This window comes from Mytilus galloprovincialis, chromosome 1 (assembly GCF_965363235.1).
Source record: "Mytilus galloprovincialis chromosome 1, xbMytGall1.hap1.1, whole genome shotgun sequence".
In the NCBI taxonomy this organism is placed as follows: domain Eukaryota; kingdom Metazoa; phylum Mollusca; class Bivalvia; order Mytilida; family Mytilidae; genus Mytilus; species Mytilus galloprovincialis.
The window spans coordinates 80,936,432-80,960,184 of NC_134838.1; the positions used below are offsets into that span (position 1 = coordinate 80,936,432).

Genomic DNA, 23,753 nt, shown 5'->3' on the forward strand with positions numbered 1-23,753 from the left:
TATATATAGGTTAATTTATAAGAATAGACTACTGACATAAGTATATTGTATGTTATAGCTTCAAATTGTCCATATTACTCATTTATAAGGACATTTTTCCTTAATTCAAATGATCAATTAATAAAAGATGATATTAATCTAAGTGTTTTTCTACACTTGCTATTAAGTAATAGTTTGATATATTCATCCTCCGTTTTGGATTGTTTGTCATAATTTTTAAAATAGGACAATTTTGATATAAGAACATTTCTTTGTGATTCATATTTTGTGCAGTGCAAGATAAAATGATTTTCGTCTTCAATATTTTTATTATTACATAATTAATTTGCACAACCTTTCTTCTCTGTTAACTTGAATATATCTACCTCTTTCAATTTCAAGATTGTGTGCACTTAGCCTTAGTTTTGCCAAAGGTGCCCTATCTCTCAACATATTCAATTGGTCAACATAGTGTGCACGTTTATATGAAAAACAAAAATGTCGAAAAAATGATAATTTTGATGATTCTGTAATATATGAATTCTGTTCTTGTAAAATTTGGTCATGAATTCTTTGTTTTATTTGAGCAAGCATAGGTGTAATAGGTACATTTAAAGATGTTGAATATGAGAAACCCAGATTTTGGATACATTTCTTCATATTACTTGTCCATAGGTTGTTTTCTCTTGTTTGAATAAATATGTCATGAGCTAAGATTTTGTTAGATGAGATTAACTGATCTAAGTATTTCATGGAAGACAGCAAAATTTTAGCTTTTAAGGGGAGTCTACCAAGCTCACTGCGACATTCATGGTTGGAAGTTTTACAGTGAACCCCAAGAATTTCTTTCATAAATTTTATATGAAACTTTTCATATGGTTCATTCTCAGTATTTTTTTTTAATTGATTCAATACCCTAAACTTAACTTCCATATAATAAAATTGGAAGTCTCATTGTATCAAAAAGTTTTTCTAAAAGTCTACATGAATTGTTAAGACTAAGAGATTTCTTTATTTTGAATAGAGCTTTTCTAGCCTTTTCCATCAATAAATTGAAGGCAAGGTTAAATTTGCCATTGTATTTTAAAGTTATCCCAAGATAACAATATTTATCAACTGTCTCAATATGATATTTGTTGATAGTAAAAAAGTTTTGAAATGATTTGCCGTTAGAATTAAATATTAGGCCTTTTGATTTTGTAGAATTTACTTCCAGCTTCCAATCTGTACAGAACTGAGCTAGAGTGTCAAGACTACATTGTAGTCCTTCTGGACTACTTGACAATAGTACCAAGTCATCGGCATATAACAAACAATGAATCTTATCATCACCAATTAGCACAGGGTCTGTGCTTTTGTTTTTTTTCTAAATTTTCAACAATATTATTAATAAAAATATGAAATAGCAAAGGGCTTAGAACATCGCCTTGTTTGACACCTCTTTCAGATATGAAAGGTGTACTTAAACCATCATAAAATTTTATTCTATTCTTTGTTTTGGTATACATTGAAAAAAACTATGTTAAAAATTTTCTTTGGAATACCATGTGTTAATAGTATATGGAATAATCCATTTCTCCATACCATATCAAAGGCTTTTTTAAAATCAATAAATGCAGCATAAACTTTCCTATGTTTAATCTTGTATTGTTCAATAATTGATTTCAATGAAAAAATATGATCAGCTGTTCGATTATGTTCCATAAAACCAATTTGGTTTTTGCTTATCAAATTGTTGCATTGTGTAAATTTTAATAATCTGGCATGTATAATCTTGTTAAACACTTTTCCAAGGTTCGAACTGATAGAAATCCCTCTGTAATTTCAAGGGTCGGCCTTGCTAATCTTTTTGTGAAGTGGAACAAGAAGACTCTCATTCCATATTTTTGGAAAGATACCTTCATTAAAGACAATATTGAAAAGTTTAACAAGAGATTCCATGGTAGAGTTGGTACCATTTTTTATCATCTCATTAGATATACAATCAATAGATGGACTTTTACCATTTTTTAGTGATTTGATGGCCTTTACGACTTCTTTTGGTGTGATTACACCTTTAAGCTCTTTTGTATCATTGTTAAAAGGTAATTTAGCCTTTAGACTTTCAAAGTTTTTTGTGACATTTTCCTGAAAACGATTCATTTCAGGGTGTTCAAGAGTTAATTTGTCAAAGTGTTCCTTAAAAGAATTATATGGTAATGATTCATTTGTTTTACAGTTGATGACTGATCGAGTTTGTTAATCAATTTCCAGAAAACTTCTACACAATTATCCAACTCATTACAAATGTTTTCTTTGTACTGTTTCTCTTCATATTTACATCTACGTCTGAGGCGAGAGCGAAAAGTATAAAAAGATTTTCTATATTCAGCATTGAAGGGAAATTTGTTAACAAATTTTTCGTAGTTTTTAACAGAGATCCTCAGATCTTCACACGATTCCGAAAACCATGTTTTTTTTGTGTTTTATTAGATTTGTTTCTTTAAGGTTTACCCCTTTTAGTGAATTTTGTGGACATATTAGCTGTTTCTATTAAAATTGAATTGAATTCGCCAACCATTCCATTGACTTCACCAAAATCTTTTTGTATGAAGTTGTAAAATGTATCTTTAATATTTTTACTTTGAATATTTGTTTTGTAGAGCTCTATAGCTTCATCTGACCAAATGAATTTACCAGGTAAATCATCAAGTTTTCAAGAAAAAATACAGATGTTGACAATGACAGACAAAATACCACATACAATAGGACAATGGTTTGATAAATCAGTAAATTCATGTACTTGGAAAAACTCCACGGAATTAAAAAGTTCATTTGATACAATTGAGTAGTCTACAAGACTACTCCCATTATAAGTAATACAGGTTGGTCTGCCAAATAAATCACATGTGGTTCGACTATTCAGGATCCTAAGTCCTGATTCTTTACACATAATAAAAGGGTACCAGCTACGAGATATATAAAAAATCTAAAGTTTGATTTTTCTGTTTAATCAATAATAAAAGTGAAATAGTGAAATAACAATTCGCTTTTTGCAGCCAAAAATGTTCAATTTTGTCAAATTACGCTAAGAAACATTGATAATTAGTAATTCACTTGCAAGTGAATGAGTCGACCTCTTTAAATCCGTATTCATGTGAACTTCAATTTAACCCCTAGCTAGAGATTGACAACGCATGCATTGTACGTGTACTGGTTATTTAAAGAAAAAGAACGTCAACAATGAAAGTGAAACTACGGTCAATCATTTGATTACTAATTCGATGCACATGAAATCATTCTTATACGGTTAAAAACAATGAGAAATATCTTTTTTTAATCTATAAAATAAAATCAAACAGACCTATAAAAATCCAATTGCAGGTGTTGGTTTAATCTATTCATATCTTTATTTATGTTTACATCGCTTATACGGTCATCTGAGGTCAAATCGATAGTTAATTAGATGGCGTCTGGACTAACATACACATGAAACGAACCTATATATTATCTACCCCATGCTCTGTAAACTGTTTATTTCAGACTTTTGATAGTTTAGATAAATATTTTACATTGTTATAAATCAAATATGAGAATTTGAGTCAATTTGGTGACCATGAATTTGACGGCTAGTGCCCCTTTAAGTAAATGTTTACCACTATTATTTACTCTTTTATTGTCAAGATTATTTCTTGACAAACTAATATCAAACTTATAAAAAAACATCATCATTACTAGAATGACTTCTTTCATCATTTACAATAAAGTCAGACATAGTGTTGGTGTAAGCATTAAAGTCCCCTTGGATAAGGATAGCACCAAGTTTACTATATTTTACAATTCCTTCTAATAAGGGAGTATACATAGATTGAATATCGTCTGCACTATGGGTAGCACATTCAGGAGATATATAAACAAAAGCTAAGTAAATATCTTTAGGAAGGTTGAAAAATTTGTGTTCTAATTTTGTCCAAACTATATCTGAATGTTTGTTTGCCAATATTGATGTACCTTTAGAGACGGATGTTTTGGCATAAATGCTTACTACCCCCGAGTTTCTTCTGGCTTTTTTCTTGTTTTGGCAACAATTAGACCAAACCCCGGTAAATTAGTACCGGCATTGACATCTTCTAGCCATGTTTCTACCAAGCCAAGGATATGAAAATTTGAAATAACTTGTAAAAAGTGACTGCCATTTATTTTTGAACTAATAAGCCCTTCGATATTCCACATGGCTATTTTGAGGAGCGACTGTTGGTCAAATCTGTTAATCATTCTAGATTCAATAATAGATGTGGTTGGGTTAATTAAGGATGTACATATATGATAGTGGACACTGATGATTTTTTTTCTACTTCATCATTTGATTATAAACATAAAAATAAAATAACAAGCTACATAAGATATGTATGTGCTGTAAAAAGGAATAATAATTATAAAAAATAAAAAAATAAAAAAATAAAAAAATAAAAAAATAAAAAAATAATAATAATAAACAGTTACAACAACAAAATACTTTCTATCATGACTAGATTAAATTCATAATTTGTTTATCATTGGTTAGTTGTGAATGTTTTGTTGAGCATCAGGATGAAATGATGCAATATTCGGTGGCCAAGATGTATAGGGTGGTAATTCCAGGGTTGACGCCATGGAGCACATATGTTCATAGGGATTTGCGGAGGAAACCATTGCATAGAAGGATTTGCTGGCGGCGGAGTCATCATGTTTATAGGTGAAATATGGTTGGTCATTTGAGGACTTTCGAAAGCGGACGGATTGGATAATGGTCTTTTCATGTCCATGTTATTCATTGGCAATTGAATATTTTGAAATGGAGGCGCAGATGAAGGTCGATCGTTCCAAGACCCATTTGATTGACCATACTGGTGTCGTAATGGTCTGGGAGACGGCGTTGACAGATTCATAGCAGCTTTCAAATGTTTGATAATGACCGAGAGTCCAAGATTGTTGAGATGAACTTGGTCATGGAACATGTTATCAGATTGTCTAAATTGCTCAATAACAGTAACATTTGGATAGTTCGTGCATACACTGCATATGATGTGATTTGCTTCGGTCACCATTTTATCGGAAAAGTCTCTCCGGCTTGTAATAAGAGACACATATACTTTGGCATGTATCCAGTGTTTTGTAAACATATCGAGAAGTTTAACAAATACCGTTATTTTGTAGGTCTCTAGTGGCAATGTGTAGAAGTACGTTTTTGGTATTAAATTCTGCCCCCTTCTTTTCTATAAAATTGGTACATGTAGAGGCACCTCCTCGAATGAACCGCTTGACACACCTGGCGTTCTGTTTGAATCCTTCGAATGACCGAATCGCTCAGGATCAAGCGGTCACAATTATATGGAATTTTTTTTGTGGCGGTTTATTTTTAGGTTCGGGTTGCTTTTTCTTTCTTACAACTTCTGTCGATTCATTATTTGTAGATTCGAGTTGCCTTTTCTTTCCCGTAACTTCTGTCCATTCAATGCCTGTCAGTTTCAATTTGATCTGTTGAGATGTCAGATAATATGTTTGAAAAAAGTAAAATCACAAAAATACTGAACTCAGAGGAAAATCAATTCGGAAAGTCCATAATCACATGGCAAAATCAAATAACAAAACGCATCAAAAACGAATGGACAAGAACTGTCATATTCCTGACTTGGTACAGGCATTTTCAAATGTAGAAAATCATGGCACACACTTTTAGTGAACATATTTTTATCATTGTCAGTTGTTGGCCTGAAAGTAATATGCACATCTGATTCTTCAATTTTGTGTGGATTCAGTATGATACAGTGTTCAAGTGATTCGATACGATCAACTAATTTTACAATTAATGTAGACATTTTATCTATAGTGATTTTGTGTTCTACTTGATTAGCTTTTAAGTCTTTTACAAGATTGTCACCTACATTTGCTTTTGTTTGAAGAGAATCAATTCCAGTGGCACAATGTTTGATTTTTGCTTCTATTGTGGATAATGATTCAGATACTTTTGTTTTATGATTGTTAAGCATCTCGCTAATTGTGGCTGATAAGGCATCTGGTGTTTTCATAATTGCAAAGTTTATGTCATTAAGTTTTACTACGAAATGTTTCATTATAATATCCATCGTGCTAAGTGAGGTATGAATTTCTTCAAGCTTTGAATCCATCATTTTGCTGTGTTGCGTGACTCTATGCTTGGTGAATTTTCATTATGATTTGATTTTCCAGATATTGTATTTGACACACGTGCACGTATGGGCGTACTTGTAATCTGTTGGAGATCTTCACAACTTTTTGATTTTGTTAAATCTAAAATAGGTGTAGTCGGTCTTTTAACAATTGTGTCATCACCTGAGTCATTTAAGTCACATTTGACAATTGTATCATCGGCGGAGTCGAGCAAGTCATATTTTCCCTTTAATGTTTCAAAGAAATGGTCTGAGAATTTACCACATTTTGCCCCTTGAAAGACAACAGATCCAGAGTGGAAACTATTAACTTTGACAGAATTATTTCTGTCTGGACCAATATCAAAATTTACCCTGATTACATTGCAGGTTTTTTTGTGGTTGGCAGTTGGTTTTCGACTTCCCAAAATGTTCGATAATTGCGGTTTTTCACACGCTTTGCCTTGTGGTTTTGAAAGTAACTTTATTGGTTTTGTTGTCGCATTGAACATGCTTGACAGGGATTTCCCATGCGTTTGAATCTGTTAATTCATTGTCAATGTTATCAATCTCATCACCGGTAATGCTGTCTGCATATTTATCCGGTAGTTGCGTTACACGAGATTTTAACTCGTTCGCCATTTTGTTTGTTTACATGTTTCTAATTGGTAGAAAGTTCGTTCCAACATCCATATATACCCATTGTTTAAAGTTTTAAAGTATTCTTGTCATTAAGGTTTATGATAGAAATGACTGACAAGGTAGGCTATATGAATATACAGATGTAGTGAGTGTATTGCTAAAAAAATATCAGGAGTAGTTCAGAAAACGGGTTTCCTTTTCCTCAACCGGAAGTACAATCTAGTTTTGTAATCTATATGTTCTCCCACTTTTGTAGAGTACATAGAGTTGAGAAGTCAAATAGATTTAGACTTTTAGCAATTTTTCGATATCTGCTTTATAATGTAATTAAAGATTAAATGTTATGAATGTAATGGAATGTTTCTTCATCCAAGCATATCTTGGATGTGTAGGATGAAGGTCATTCTTAGAATATGAGCCTGAGGCTCGAAAGTAATAAATTAGCTTAACTTCTCTATGAGGGGTGAAGCTTACATGTAATATCTCTGTTTAAAGAAACAAACTATAACCACCAGACCATAGCTGGCCAGTGACCTTGACCCTAGTATATAAGCACCTGTTCCATAATAACTTGTCATAATTTAAAGCAAGTTTGTGTCGACCAAATATAAAACCCATTGGAAAAAGGGTGGGTCTGACTGATAATCCCTAGGGAGGGAATTAATTACTTTCGAGCCTCAGGCTCATATTCTAAGAATGACCTTCATCCTGCACATCCAAGATATGCTTGGATGAAGAAACATTCTTATTCATATTTCGCCTTCGGTCTCAAGTAATAAATTAGCTTGTTTAAAGTGTAGACACAAACTAAAAACAATTTTTATAAATGCCAACATTTAATAAAGCATAGAAATCACAAGATCATCCAGTAACTACAACTGAAGAAAAGTGTTTTAGTACTGATATTATTCACTTTCCCTTTTATAGAACTTATAAAAAGTTTTACCATATGTCCAGACTAAGCTGTTGCCATAATGTCTTTAATAGAACATCCTGAAGCTAAATGCACTTATGAAGAGGTTCCTCTAAATGAGTAAACCTTAAAACCTCGGCTAAAATTAGAACTCTCTCTAACTATTTAAACTTTCCAAAAAGACTTAGATGAATTCTCTAACATATTTTGTACACAAAACAAGATAAATCATTGTCTTAACAACACAAAGTTTTGGTTTATCAAAACCCTTGATCACCTCATTAGGTAGACTAACTAACAGATCTAGTATTTTTCAAAAACTCATGTATATGAAAAAATAAAGTGCCATGTCTCTGAATGAAAAACATAGAATGTAAATCTACAGCTGATAAAGATTGTACTTTGGCAGTTGTAGTCAAGGCAAATAAAGACACAAGTATAAAAGACAGTCTTCAATGTTAAATCCTCTAATGAATATAAAGAACTTAAAATGATAGTACTAAATTCATCTCCACAATGAAAGAGTATCTAACTCTTCAATTGCAGATTCAGGCTTAAGCAACCTTTCACATATGCATGTAGTAAACAAACAAATTTAGTAACATCTACTTCTTAAAGGATCAAGTCTGTTTCAACATAAAACAAGTAAAATTCACATTAAACATGCTGAATATGAAAAGCTTGTGTTTTACAAAAAATTTCAATAATCAATAACATCCTTTTTAGATGGTGATAAGGAATTGGTTCTCTTTGAACACACCAAATAATGAAATTTCTCAAAAAATATTGATAATGCTTGATCATAGATGCATGATCTTCAAAATGAAGTGTAAATATATTTTACAAATGATTCTGAAATCTCCTGTTTATATTAAAGTTAAATCAAATCTCTTCCTGACGGAAAGGCATTCTTCAGTATGTAACATTGTTACTAACTTTTATGTTTAGCAGAACTTTTAACTGTCAAATAAATTAAAATTGGTCTAAGCAAAGAAAACCAACTCTGAGCAGACCAAAAGGAATAATCAAAAGAGCCTTCTGAACTTTATCACTAATAATTTTCTTTATAATTATCCCCAACAATGAAAAAGATGGGAAAATATAAGGTCTTAAATCTGACCATGAAAAGTACAAACATCTCTGAAAGGAGCTTGTTGGTAATTTTCTTACCAGGAATATAAAGAGCTGTGATAAAAATGTTCTTTCTTGAACACAAAGCCCAAATAATGAAATATTTGTAGTAAGCATGTTTTAAAAATGACAAAGAGGTTATACCTCCTATTGCACAATAAATGCTACTGAAATTGTATTTTCTGATTGTATAACTCTCTGTGACTAAAAATTTCTCTCCAAAAGAAAAATATAGCCAACAATTCTAAGAAATCTATATGAAATGAGCGCATGTTCTTAAAGAAGCTCCATCTACCAACAGAAAAATTTTCTTCAAATTTGAATCCCAAATCCTTCTAATGAGGCATCTGGTCCAATCCAAATGTTTATTTGGATGGATCTAAAAATCAATTCTTAATTTCTGATTTAAATTGTTAAAAATTTCACCTATAAATTGATGATAATAAACACTGTAACAACTATACAGTGTTTCAACATTATTTCTCGCCATGTTTCTGCAACATTCCCACAGATACACAAATGTACTGCATTAAAAGCATGTGCCACAAGACCAATATATGATGCAAATCATCAATAAGACAGTTACACAATTCTATTTTAGAAGAATTTCCCAAGGGAGATAATTTTACCATTTCTCATCTGTCAGAAAAAACTTAAATAGCTCAGTATCAATAATGAGACAAAGGAAAACAATGTGCTTCCAAGGAATGAGTACCAACTTCTCAAAAATTATTCCGAAGCACAGCTTATCAAGCATTTGCACCACTTCTTCTGTATTCACAATACAACCATCTAAATTCTGATCCATAATAAAAGAATCATCAATGTATAAACTATAGCATGTATATACTTCAAGTGACATTATTTCATAAAAATACATAGACAGGTTTTAAAACCTTAGTAAAAACTCTTGATGCAGAAGCCAATCCAAAACAAAGAACATAAATAGCATAGCAATGTCCTTTCCACATGAATCAGGAAATTGTGATATAATCATAAATGATACTTAAATATGCATCTGTGAGATCTATAGATGTTAGCTCTCTCTCTATTTATATATAGATAATAATCGCTAAGAATTACATCAAAACAAAAGATAAATGGTCCTGCTCCAAATGCTGATTAGCCACAAGCTAAGTTTGTTTGAATTTTTCAAATAGGTAACAGGCCTTGAAGACCCATCTTTCTTAGGAACTAAGAAAATATAGGAAATAAACTGATTTTCCTATGATCGATCAACCTCTTAAATAGCTCCCTTAGCTATCAATTTTTGGACTTCTGAAATTATTTCATCCTTATGAAAGGTGAAATGTATTTTATTAAAATATGTGGTACGTATATACATCATTAAAAATAATTTTATAACCATTTCTTATTAAATCTAATATCAATAGATCATTAGTAACATTTTCCGAATCATAATATTTAAGTTATCTACTGTATATAGCAACTGGCTGAGAAATGTGACCTCTTTGAGATTCTCTGTTCCCTTTTGGAAAACCTCTCCCTCTCAATGAAGGGAATTGCCTACTAGTATATGCCCTGTTGACCAACAGAGCCTCCACAGTTAAAAGACTGATATTGCCTTTTCCATAACAACTGGGAGTAAAATAATTGCTAGACCTGGAACCTCTTCCAAGGAATCTAGAATTTGCTTTAGAATCTTTGTATAATCACCAGGTTTGCTTCATGCAATCATAACTAAAAACGTAATAAATCAACTATCACATCAGAATTACAAATAAGTTTTATCATCTAGATATTTCTGAGGATCTCCTATGCGTTTAAATAGAAACCCATGGTCAAACAAACAAATAGAATTTTACAATAAAATCCTCAACAATAGGGGTGATGATCAACCCCTTAATAAAGTATCTCTGGGTTTCCTGCATCTTTGAAACCACATAGTGGGCCTTTCTAGGCAGTGCCATTTCAATCTTGTTATTTATCCTAGACACACTAGGATTCTCACAGTTCGCAGGGTGATAGTATTACTCCTCTATGAACTTGATATTTTCCTGATTTGGTATTTACTGACATGGTAGTATTATTAACAGTCACAGAAAGTCCAGAAGAAAACTTAGACTCAGTTCTCTGCCTTTTTAAACAATTCTGGGATTTTCCAAGCAAAATCATGATTTAACTGTTCAACAAACAGGATGAGATAATGGACCATTAATCTCACTAAGAGAAGCCTTAAAGGCTTCTGAAAACCTTAATGCAGGATCAAAAGACGTATCAAAATTCAGTTCTCAGCTGGACTATCATCAGCCATGGCACAAACTCCAAAAGGAGGTACATGAACAGTATCATTACAGTAGTTCAGATCAAAATTAGAACTAAAGTTTCATTAAAGTAAGCCTCTAATGGCAAAATTCGAATAAAGCAGCAGAATTCTCTACAAACTCTTTTGAAGTTGAAGGCAGAGAAACTGTCTCAAACCTCATGATTCATACATGTTCTTTACTACATTAATAATAATGAGTCAATGCATCAATATGTATACATGCCTATCTTAAATCTCAACAGCACTGTCTTGAGAAAAATTCACAAATCAAGGAGATTTTGAAGCTATACAAGTAGCACTAGATTTTAAAAACTTACTTTTGACTCGTTCTGTTGCTTTGTCAATTATTTCAAATTGCAATGCCATTATGATCTTTTATAAAACTACTAGGTTTTATAACTGTTTTAGAAGAGGATTTAAAATACCTCTTGTTTTCCTATTAAATTTATCATCTTTAATTTCTAAAACAACTCAGAGGTGATGAAAATCATAACCATCACCCTTGTAAGTGTAAACATAATTCTAAACATCTTGCAAAAGCAATACATTTGCATAATCAAATTCAGCCATTGTAATAAAATAATGTGTACCTGTGCAGGTAAAACACGTGTAAATTCTGAAGAGTACTCACGACCTTCAGGTGAATAGAAATACTTTTAAATATCTACCTGTTTAACAAACAGGAGTATGAATTAAGTAACAAATGTGCTGTACATCGTACTAAGGCAAAAACTTAATGAATATATAAAATTGTCATACATCGTAGACAATACAAATTTTAATTAATTTCCATCGACACTTGTCATACATCGTAGACAAGAAATTTTTAAATTCATTTCCATCAACACTTGTCATACATCATAGACACTTGAGGAATTATTATTTCTAATTAACAAAATAACATTAGAACTTGTCGTACATCGTAGACAAGTTAAATGTAACTTTAGTAACTTTCCCCAAAATCTTAGATAAAAATAAAAATAACTAAAAAGAATTCAAGTGAAGTGTTCACTTCACACCCTCTAGAAAAATAATGACAAGTTATTATGGAACAGGTGCTTATATACTAGGGTCAAGGTCACTGACCAGCTATGGTCTGGTGGTTATAGTTTGTTTCTTTAAACAGAGATATTACATGTAAGCTTCACCCCTCATAGAGAAGTTAAGCTAATTTATTACTTTAGACCGAAGGCGAAATATGAATAAGAATAAACTTTATTGATATCATGTTGTCTAAATTTAGAACTGTATAGGAAAATTTAAGCAGTCAGAAAATAATTCTAATCAGTCTGATAAATAACAATTTACCGTTTTATAGCATTAAAATTGAAAAGTTACAACATAAAAATCTGAAATACCAAACATGTTCATGGTTTATCAGAATGCAGATGAGTTATTAGTGTCTTGAATTACTAATTTTTGATATCATATTCTTTATTGTAGAAGGACAAATTAAAAATATTCGAATACATTGGGCTTTAAAATAGTGTTAACGTTGTTCACTAAAACAACTTTTTTATTATACGAAAGAGTTGATCTTTGTACTAATATTTTTGTAAAGCAAAAGTAGAAAAAATATAAACTTTTGAGAATAATGTATATTTAGTAACAGGAAAATTTTCGTTGATGAAAATACTTGAACACATGATTGATATTTTTATTTATCATAACACAGGAGATTTACTTTCGATAAAAAAAAAAATTGGTTAGTAAAATTATTAGTTTTAAAGAAATAACATATTAACCAAACACATCCTCACACGATCATATAAATAAAGATTTAAAAAAAAAACACGTATAATAGACAAATACATATATTTAATATAAAATATTTTAGTTATCCTGACGCAACATTGATTTACATCAGCAATAACATAAAGTGAGTTTTTCAAATCTGGCTAGTGCAGTCTTTGACTAGAGGTAACCATGGTAGAAACACATAAGTGTTTCAAACGAAATAATCATGAATTTGAAGTCTAAAGTTTACAGAAAATGATCGCATGAATGAGATTGCATGTCAACACTGGGATGTACACTACTTGGATGATGATATTCACGGGAACGAACGTCCAATAGCATTGGTATCGACTTATAGTGATTGTAAAACCGTATCAAAGCTAACTAGTTTATAGTTAAGTACAACAAACTTGACTTTCATCTACATTTATAATAGTAACTACATATATCATTAACAGTAAAAAACAAAGTCAATATCAAATTTTAAGAACAATGATACAAAAATGTCATAAAGGCGTGTCATTTCTTGCTCAGGTCATCCTGGTCTGGATGCCAAAAAAAAAAAACAAACCACATAATGGTTCAAATCTGATTGGCTTCAGATTCTTACTGTTTACAGTGGAATTAGTTTATGTTAATTGATTTGTCCATGTATTTGTAATACAAAATGTATAATCATTTTTTCTATAGTTCTAATTGCATTCCATTAACTACATTAAAGATGACTTACACAATTGTTGAATGCTGAACAGAAGTGTTAATCAGATGTAGATCATCAAAAAATATTCAAATACACCACAAAAACTGTGATCTTTTAATTTTTGCAAGCATGATTCAACTGTTTATTTTTCACAGTGTGCACTATTCTTTTTTGCTTAATGCTTAATTTGTATAAATATTTCCTAACATATACTAGTTGGGATTACAATGTTTACTCACTCTGGTCTCATCCTCTCTGTAGTCATGCCGATTTATAATTCAAATTATCATAAGGAGATGTCTCATGATTACCAATGAGACAATTGTCCACCAGAGTCCAATTAACGTGGATATATATTTTCAAATATCTAAAAAAATTCATCTTTCGCGGTACTTAAATTTCATATCGATAGTATCCTGTTTATCGATTACGCAGTGATAACTTATATAATATACGACCTCAGAGAACTGTCATGTTTGTTTTAAACGAGCTCAAATGTCTGCTTTATATTATATATTCCAAACTATGATTTTGACAAACTTGAATATATCAGTTTTTCTGATTGTATAGGGCTTACATATTATAAAGGATTGAATTCGTTTGCAGTTCATGAGAACCCTTCAGTTTTGTTTTTTTATCTTGAATTCAAGTTGGATTTACTCCTTGGTTAAATATTCTAGGCACTTATAAACGAAAACAATTATGAGTCGGTTAGTTTAGCTGTTTATCAAGAACAGTTTAAATATCAGATATCTTGCCACGAAAATAATTGAATACGTGTATTTTACAGGATGTTTCTACAACAGAATGTACAGACTGACTGACTAACTTACTGACTGACTGACTGACTGACTGACGTACTTACTTACTTACTGACTGACTTACTTGCTTACTTACTTAATTACTTACTTACCTACTTACTTTTTACTTACAGTACAGAACTTATAGTACCTCAGTACTGAATCGTAAGTCAGTTATCTTTCATAAGTTTATCAGCAAGTATAAATACATTTTTCGAAAATACAAATAAAAATTACACAAAGTGTTTGTTTTAAAGTGATACGAGAAAAACAGATAAATTATCACTGAACTTTGTCTGATTTAATGTCTTTGTAAGAATGTTTCTCAACAAACAGAAAGGGCAAAGGATTGACGTAAAAGGCATGTAAATATCCTGTACTGAAGATACAATTTATTTATTTTAGGTTATAAAGTTTAAATTTGAACATTTTAATAAAAATTGTTTGACCGTCTTTTTTTTATATTACACACGTATCTCAGGTACATCAAGAGAAAACATGTTGTTTAAGAGGTATTTCACCCAGCCTAGGATAAAATTATCAAAATTCAAACATTTTTTTTTACCAAATGCAAAAGTATAATACAACTTTTAATAAAAAAAGTTTTCCCCCCAAATGAAACCCCAAAAATTGTTTTTCTCCGAATCCCAAACCCTTGATTAGGGATTTCCGTTTCGATTTCCTTCGAAGTGCAGTATTTTTTGTTATTGTACTTTTTTTGCAGGTTTTATACCGCCTTACTCTTAAAACTAGTACTAGTGAACAATAAATAATAACATTGTGGTTGAGTTGTAGACAAGTAGTTCTGTATTTTCTGATCAAAAGTAGGTATATATGTATTTGTATTTTGAAGCAATTTAAATAAATAACTTTACTTGAAATATTTCAAAATGCACTGTAACAAAGTTATCCTCGAAAGATTTAAAAGTATAAGTATCAACAACATTTACATCCTGCTACCTTCGATAACTATTTACAGCTAGAAAATTTCTTACTGAGAGGATTCTTCAATTTAACTCTAGCCAGCTGTACACATAAACAATAATAACCATAAAACAGTACCAGCACTCAAGATGAATGTACAAGTGAAATTGCAACAACTCATTTGAGTAAGATAAAAGTCCTTTGAAAGCTTTTCAGATGATTAGCCTTGGAAAATCGTTCATATTGGACCTGACCTTTTAAAGCTTTGCAACATTTCAATTGTTTTATTGTTTGAAATCTTCTTTGGCTTCCTCTTTCGTTTAACCTTCTAAATAGTTTGTTTTGAAATCCATTGATAAAAATCTTCTGTTAACGATTGTGCGTTTGGCGTAACAAGTAGTAAGCTTGGTATCTTTAATGAAGTTTATTAAACACTCACGTTCTAACTCTTTCGAGCTATTTTGACCGTAATGAATTTAGTTTATATCTTTTGGTAATTTATGGACATAAACGCCTGAAATATTAATGTATTCGTCACCCCTGGCTTTAACATTTTACAGTGTTCCTGATGAAGGTGTATCAAAAAAGCTTCTTAATGTCTTAGGTGTTGTTTTTAACTTCCTAATTACAATGTATCTGTTTGCTAGCAGGTAGAAAGCTACAAAACCGTGATTATTACAAGGGTAATTATGTATCTGAATTAAAGAAAAAAAATTTTGAAAATATATGACATTGTTGAAGTACGATTTGACATTCCTGAACAATAAGTGTCATTTAATTGAATCAAATATACGAAGTGATACTTTTAAAGAAGTATATGTTAAGCTCCTATAGTAATTATCAAATTATAAAATTTTTATGTTGACTTTAAATGTCGCAGGTATATTATTCTTAAATGACAAAATGTGAAATTAGTTTTCCACATGAATTAATTCTTCGGCTATGTTACATTGACTTCATAATTATGCTCAATAATAAGTAAAAACTGCCAACATTGATATAGTTTTTATAATCATACATTTGGACACCTTGTGTGTGTTAATATATTTATATATACAGTATTGAAATAGGATTTTCATCAATTTAAATTGACAACCAGAGGGTATCTGCTGATAATCTTTCTTGTTTTTACACTGCCGGTAGACTTTGATATCCAAGTATATTAAGAAATTAAATACATTATTTTTTTTAGTGACGTTTTGAACAAATTTGATTAAAGTTTTTGCTATTTTCAGTACTTTTATCAAATTAATTACAAATATGTTGATACATTTGTGATAAATATATTAAGGTAGTTTTGGTTAAAATGAAAACATTTCTTAAGTTAAAGAACCCTTAAGCTTATAATGCCTTATTCCTTGCGAAAATATTTCTTGAATGTTCAAGTGACAGGCAGTCATGAATCTCGTTGCATAATTTGCTATTTTTAACTTTAATCTATTTCAAAAAGTAAACACATTTTATTTTTCGATTTCAAGCCTATGAAAATACCAAAATGGATTTCCTTATTTCATTTTAAACTTCCCTTATTTATTTCATATCTATAAATCCATGTATTGTAAATTGTTTTAAATAGGATAGATAAAGGCAACAGTAGTATACAGCTGTTCAAAATTCATAAATCAATTAAGAAAAAAAAAATCTGGGATACAAACTAAAACTGAGGGAAACACATCAAATATAATAGAACTACAACAAAACACAAACACAACACTAAAATTTAACACACACAGAAACGAGCTGTAATATAACAATGGCCATTTTCGCCTTTATTCTAATTTGAGTATTTTAAGCAAAGATAGTTAGGCTTTCCCTAAAACAAAAGCACTTATATTTGGGGTGTAGTTTAAGAAGTATTTACACATTCATAATCTAACAACCCACACATTTGTACATATGATATATGTGCTAAATGTATTACTTTCTGGGGACATTTGCAGAAAAAAGAAAAGGACATTGATTCCTTCTGGTTATTATCAAATTCTGTCCGGCACCTCTCGATAAAATTTAGATCAGGGATGCATTGTGACTTAAATTAAGTTTTAAATGTAGTTAAAATGAATTTCTCATTAAAACTATATATACATTTCCGTCACCGAAAGTATTGCAATTGTATAAAAAATAGATCTTACAGTGAAATATATTTAGAAACGTAAAATTTTCATTTTTATAAAATAGACAATGACATCATATGCCATCAATAGGAAACGAATAGTTGCTATCATTTGAAGTCATGTGACAGCTAATTCGGGGAAATATATTTTCGATGCAATACTTTTGTTAGTTCTAATTCGAATAGAGGAGACATTTTACATAACTGCAAACTTACAGTGTGAAGGTAAAGTTTATATTTTCAAATTAGTAATGTACATACACATTTTATTTAAAACCAAAAAATGTTCGCTTTTTTTTAGATAATATTTTTAGGAATTACCAATGAAATGAAAAAACCCAGTAAGCTTCTTTATGTTACGATAGTGTGATAATAGATTTATAAAGACAAAGCATTCCAGACCTGTATCATATATTTAGATAATTCAAGATAACATGAATAGCAAAAATCTGTCTGAACAATACAAGATGTGAAAATATAACCCAATAATAAATAAATGCGGAATATCCAGGGTAACCACTGAATGTTGCTGCAATTTAAATTTACGCTGTGTATGTTAATTCATTTATGTATGTCTAAAAAAATATAGTACAGACCTTTGAAAATAGAATCCGTTTCAAGATAATGCACGATAGGTAAAATTTAAATATTTCTTAACATTTGATTACATATTATTTTGAAATCTAATATAGGATATTATTAAATAATTTCTCTCTATATCTTAACTGAACTAGATAAATTAATGTAAATTTTTCCCAACTGGTACATTTTGATAATATCAGCTGTCGGGTTCTTTATTCGTAATCATCAAGCGTATACCGGTCTCGCACTGTCTGAATAAACAGGTTTTTAAACCATTTTTTGTTCGTGTCATCAAACCAATTTTAGGACGTTATAAAACAAAAAGTCAGTGTAAATAAATATATATAAGGGATTTAGACCCACCACACTTATAAAAAAAGATGATGTGGTATGATTGCCAATGAGACAACTATCCACAAAAGACCAAAATGACACAGACATTAACAAATATAGGTCACCTTACGGCCTTCAACAATGAGCAAAGCCCATACCGCATAGTCAGCTATAAAAGGCCCCGTTGAGACAATGTCGTTAAATATTTATGTCATAAATAATAATTAGTTATCAAGGGTCGAATGATACATTTTAATATTATTGATAGGATGAAATTTTGTTATGTTTAATAATAAACATTCTTTTAAGGTATTTTTTTAAAGGAAATTCTTTTATTTTATTTTGTTTAAAACATGCAACGAGTCCATAGGATCAAAATGAGTTCCATTCTTGAATATTGTCTGCACAAAATTATTTGTGCAAAATTTGAACAATATCATCATGCAAACAAAAATATAAATGATGATCTATTAGGTACGTCATAAATAGTCTTAAACCTGTATAGATTGGTAAATATTCCCCAATTAATTCTTTTTACATAGGTTTAAAATTTCTTTAAATAAAAATCAAACCTCATCAGCAGTCTTGCAAAGAAATTAAATTATTTTAGTTTTTAGGTTGATTTTTCGGGTTTTGTTTTTCCTATCAAAATCTATGATGTTTTTACTTATACATCATGGTCTGTATTTTACGAATCTATAGCCAACCGATCATCAATAAAATTACAGATATACATGTTATAATGTCAATTGGTAAGAAAATAAACATTTACCAATCCGCTATAGAAGAATGGCATATCGTCATTTATGGTTCAACTAATTTTGACAGGAAAAAAACCCCGATGCATTGGAATATAGTGGAATATACACTGCAGGGTGACCATCTCTTTAGAATGGAATTCATTTCAGTATGTCAAACAGATTGTTTGTCTCAATATTTAGTTCCAACTTAATGTTTTGTTGACTCCGTCATTTGTCAATTCATCTTTTATTTCTGTCGGAGTCTTTGTTATATTGGCCTTATGATTTTAATTGTCCACTATAAGGCACTTTGTCGAAATCGTTCTTATCTTTTATTACTACATTTACAACTTTCGGGATAAAAGACTTAATTAATGCTAATGATTATTTATTCAATTTAGAAGATGTCAGTATTTTCGTATTTTTAAAATTTATTTTAGGGTAAAGGCAGTGTTTTGGGGTAAAAAGACAGAAGGAAAAAAATACGAATCTGAATTTTTTTGTGACCGTTAAAAGATTGTAGCTTTATTAATCAATGGATTTGTACTGGCATTATTAGCAAAACAACAATCCACTTTGCGAAGCAGAATCTCTCTATCCAAATGAGTTCACCACACATTCTTATGTGGTTCTTTGTGATCTATTTTTAGATCCTATTCTTGTGGAATGTGTTAAAACTGTTTTTCTTTTCTTATTTTTCATTGTTGAGCATGGTGTTCTCTATTTTGTATTTTTTGTACCTTCTCTCTTTCTAAATTCTATCATTTTGCATATCAAAAAGTAAAATAATAAAAATTCTGAACTCCAAGGAAAATTCAAAACGGAAAGTCCCTAATCAAATGGTTAAATCAAGTGATAAAAATCATCAAACGAATGGACAACAACTGTCATATTTCCGACTTGGTTACAGGCATTCCCAAATGTAGAAATTAAACAGATTTTTTTTTATATATATTTTTTTTTATACGGTAATTTCTTTCAACCTTATAAAAAGGCAATAACTTTTTTTTCTTTTTAACAGAAATAACTGCGTTATGAAGAACATGAAGAAGATGATATGCTATTAGTGTAAATGAGTTACCTTCATTGTATAAAAAGTTATCAATGATAGACCAAAGTACGACCTTAAACACGGAACAACAAGTTACAAATGGCCCAAACATGACTAGTGCAGCACAATTCAAATAGGAACAAACTAAGTCCTAACCTATATAAAAACGAGATATTTTTATCAAATTCCTAACATTATAAAACTAAAGTTCAAATCCCTCAGACAAGTTGACTTGATACCAGATTCGGATATTTGGTTGAAGGTCCTTGCTGGTCATATATGTCCTCGAATGTTTCTGTTCTTATTTAACGTGTCAGGTATATCTTTTAGACTTTCAACTTACAATCAATTGTTAGTAAAACAAGCGAGACCTTCAGCCTTTTTTTTATCAAGCGTTCTAATTCTGATTTCTGTGAAGAGTTTATTTAATGCGTCCAAAATATTTTCTAAAACAGGAACGCTCAATGACTAATATTTTAAAGCCAAGCCATTATAATAATAAAAATTTGAAGAGTGAAATGAACAAAAATGACAAAAATACGATAACCAAATCCACCATAGGTTAACTTTGCTTGATTGCATTTCAAAATAATTTCAAATTTTATAAACGGACGATTTAAGACAGGTTTATTATAAATCATGTCACTATAGACATACCGATACTACGTTCGGGAACTGATAGTCGACCAGACGCGATATCAACCGAGTGGTGTAAAAAATAAAAACAACACTTTATGAACTTCAAGCGTCCGAAAGAAACTATTTAATTTACCTTCACCAAGAACGCTCAATGCCGAATATACCCAAATACTGCTAAAGTCAACTTTACATGAGGACATAACGAATTTCAAACTTGGAACTTTTTCCGTTGTGTTTATATGTCTTTTGGTTAAATAAGCCATTTCAATTGATATTTCATAGTGTGTCTTTCTATGTTGTGATGTTACACTATTCTATCAGATAAGGGCGAAGGTTGGTACCTGCATTTGTTTGCAGTAATCGTCGCTGGTTGATGTGGATCATAAGTGTTACGCGTTTCTTTTTTTTTTATAAAGATTAAACCGTTGATTTTTCCGTTAAATGGTTTTACACTAGTAATTTTTGGGGCCTCTTATAGCTTGTTGTTCGATGTGCTCGGCGGCTTCGTGTTCAAGTCCTTACTTTTGTACTTTTACAAACTGAGACTCGGATTGAGAGTTGTCTCATTTGCGCTCATACCACATCTTCTTATATATATAAAGTATCATCCATTATCTACAATGAACCTAAAAGAATATTTTATCTTTATCATCAGCTCTCTTCTGGCTACAGTTGTCAGGCCAGATGTGAAAATATTGGTTAAAAATAAATTCGAAACTTACCAAAAATTTCTTTAAAGTAGCCTTATATAAACACATAAGCAACACGACGGGTGCCACATGTGGAGCAGGAACTGCTTACCCTTCCGGAGCACCTGAGATCACCCCTAGCTTTTGGTGGGGTTCGTGTTGTTTATTCTTTAGTTTTCTATGTTGTATCGTGTGTGCTGTTGTTTGTTTATCCTTTTCATTTTTAGCCATGGCGTTGTCAGTTTGTTTTAGATTTATGAGTTTGACTGTCCCTTTGGTATCTTTCGTCCCTCTTTTATGTTATTGTTCTCCTTAAACAGTAAAAAAAAGTTGAATTGAGTGGCTGGGTATTTATTTAAGGGAAGGAGTATGCTAGCTAGAACTCATCTGCACTTTTATCGTTAATTTTGAAGTGCAAAAATTACAAAGTCCTGTGATAAATTCGTAGGAAAATGAAACCCACAAAGTTAACTGTAGAGGTTCTACGCATACAGAACATGAATGCAGCATCGGCAAATGATTTTAATCTAGGTATTTGTGTCAATCAAGATTTTTTCTCATTAAAGTGATTCACAAGAACAGATCAGGTTGTTAGAAGTAATTTGTAACAGATGATATTTTTGCATCTTCAGTTTTTCAATATATTATTACAGAAATGGAAGAAGGAACATTGCATGCACTGGTTCCTAATGGACAAGGGAATTTAGAGATTAAGAAAGGTAATGCAATATACCTCTTAAATATTAGACAATGCATATTCTTTCAAACAATATTTACTTGTTTACGTAACCTTAAATGTGTCTCTAAAAATGATATGAGTAGCTCTTTGAAATGAATATCAAATTATTCAGTATTTTCACCTTTTTTTCTATTTATTCATTATCATTATATTACGATTCTGTGTAAAACACTCATTTGGTACATATATATAAAAACGGCAATTGATGAATTACATAAATGTATGTAACAGGAATAGCTTGTATAAAAAAAGTTTAAAATATTTCATTGTTGTCTTTTTTTAGAATCCGTACCTCTGTTGGGTTCTAGTCGTTTTGCACTAGCCATCTTAGGATTTTTTGGACTACTAAATATGTATGCGATGCTTGTCAACATTAATGTTGCGATTGTCTGCATGGTAAATCGGACTGCGATATATACTTTTGAAAACTCTACTGTTAATCCGAATGAAGATAGTAATTGTTATCGTCAGAAATATAACTCATCGGATATGTCTACTATTCCTGTAAGTTGATACGAGAGAAATGGAGAGAGAGAGACATGAGAGAGAGATGGAGCATTTATTTCATCAGTCGTCTTATTTTGTCATATAGGCTCAAGCTCATCCTTCTAAAACATATCATAATGGATATCAACAGGAAAATTACTCAACAATTGCACTAGTAATACTGTGTCTATTTGCATGTTTAGCTTGTATTGTTCATTTGGTGTTAGTTCCAAAAAACGTGCAGTTCCCTATCTGAATCCATATATCGTGGCAATTGGTAGACATAGTCCCAACTCCTTTTTATGTCATTTATAATAAAACTGAGAATGGAAATGGGGAATGTGTCAAAGAGACAACAACCCGACCACAGAACAGACAACAGCAGTAGGTCACCAACAGGTCTTCAATACAGCGAGAAATTCCCGCACCCGGAGGCGTCCTTCAGCTAGCCCCTAAACAAATTATATATGCTAGTTCAGTGATAATGAACGCCATACAAAACTCCAAATTGTACACAATAAACTGAAATTAAAAATAATACGAGCCTAACAAATGCCTTTGAATCAACTATGTTATTGTATGAAATCAGTTTTTAAGCCAAATCGTCTATTTATCCTAACATGAGTGAAGATCTTTTAAAACTGTATAGCATACCAACAACATTCAGATACATAATACATAAAATTTTATTCGAAAATATGAGTATTGTCAGTATTTCCGTTAATTTGAAATTATTTTCCCGTACCTGTCGAAATGAGGATTAATTTTTCCCGGTGAAGGACTTTGTCCTTTTAAAATGTACCAGAGAGTTAAAACAATCCAAGACAAAGTCTGAATTCATCTCCTGAAACTGATCAAATGGTAACATTTGTTAGCATATGGTTAAACATCATCTTACTAAAAACATACCATACTTATCTAAATGAAGCACAATTGAACAGGAAACAATGAAAAGTTTTCATACAACAACGCACCTTTTTGTATTCATGCAACGTTCTTAAATGACAAAAAATTGTTTCAAGGCTAACAGATTTTGGTACTAAATTATAATCCTGGTACCTGATAACTATTTACTCCACTGGGTCGATGCCACTGCTGGTGGACGTTTCGTCCCCGAGGGTA

At 31.0% G+C, this 23,753-nt stretch overlaps 1 protein-coding gene across 1 annotated transcript in view; it reads left to right on the forward strand.

Moving 5' to 3' along the window:
- LOC143085552 (sialin-like) overlaps positions 1–23,753 on the forward strand; it is a 44,345-nt gene that overhangs the window by 4,566 nt on the left and 16,026 nt on the right. The window contains exons 2-3 of the mRNA XM_076261983.1: positions 22,060–22,125; positions 22,429–22,649. Coding sequence (XP_076118098.1) covers positions 22,062–22,125; positions 22,429–22,649 — 285 coding nt within the window. The 5' untranslated portion in view covers positions 22,060–22,061. The remainder of the gene's footprint in view (positions 1–22,059; positions 22,126–22,428; positions 22,650–23,753) is intronic.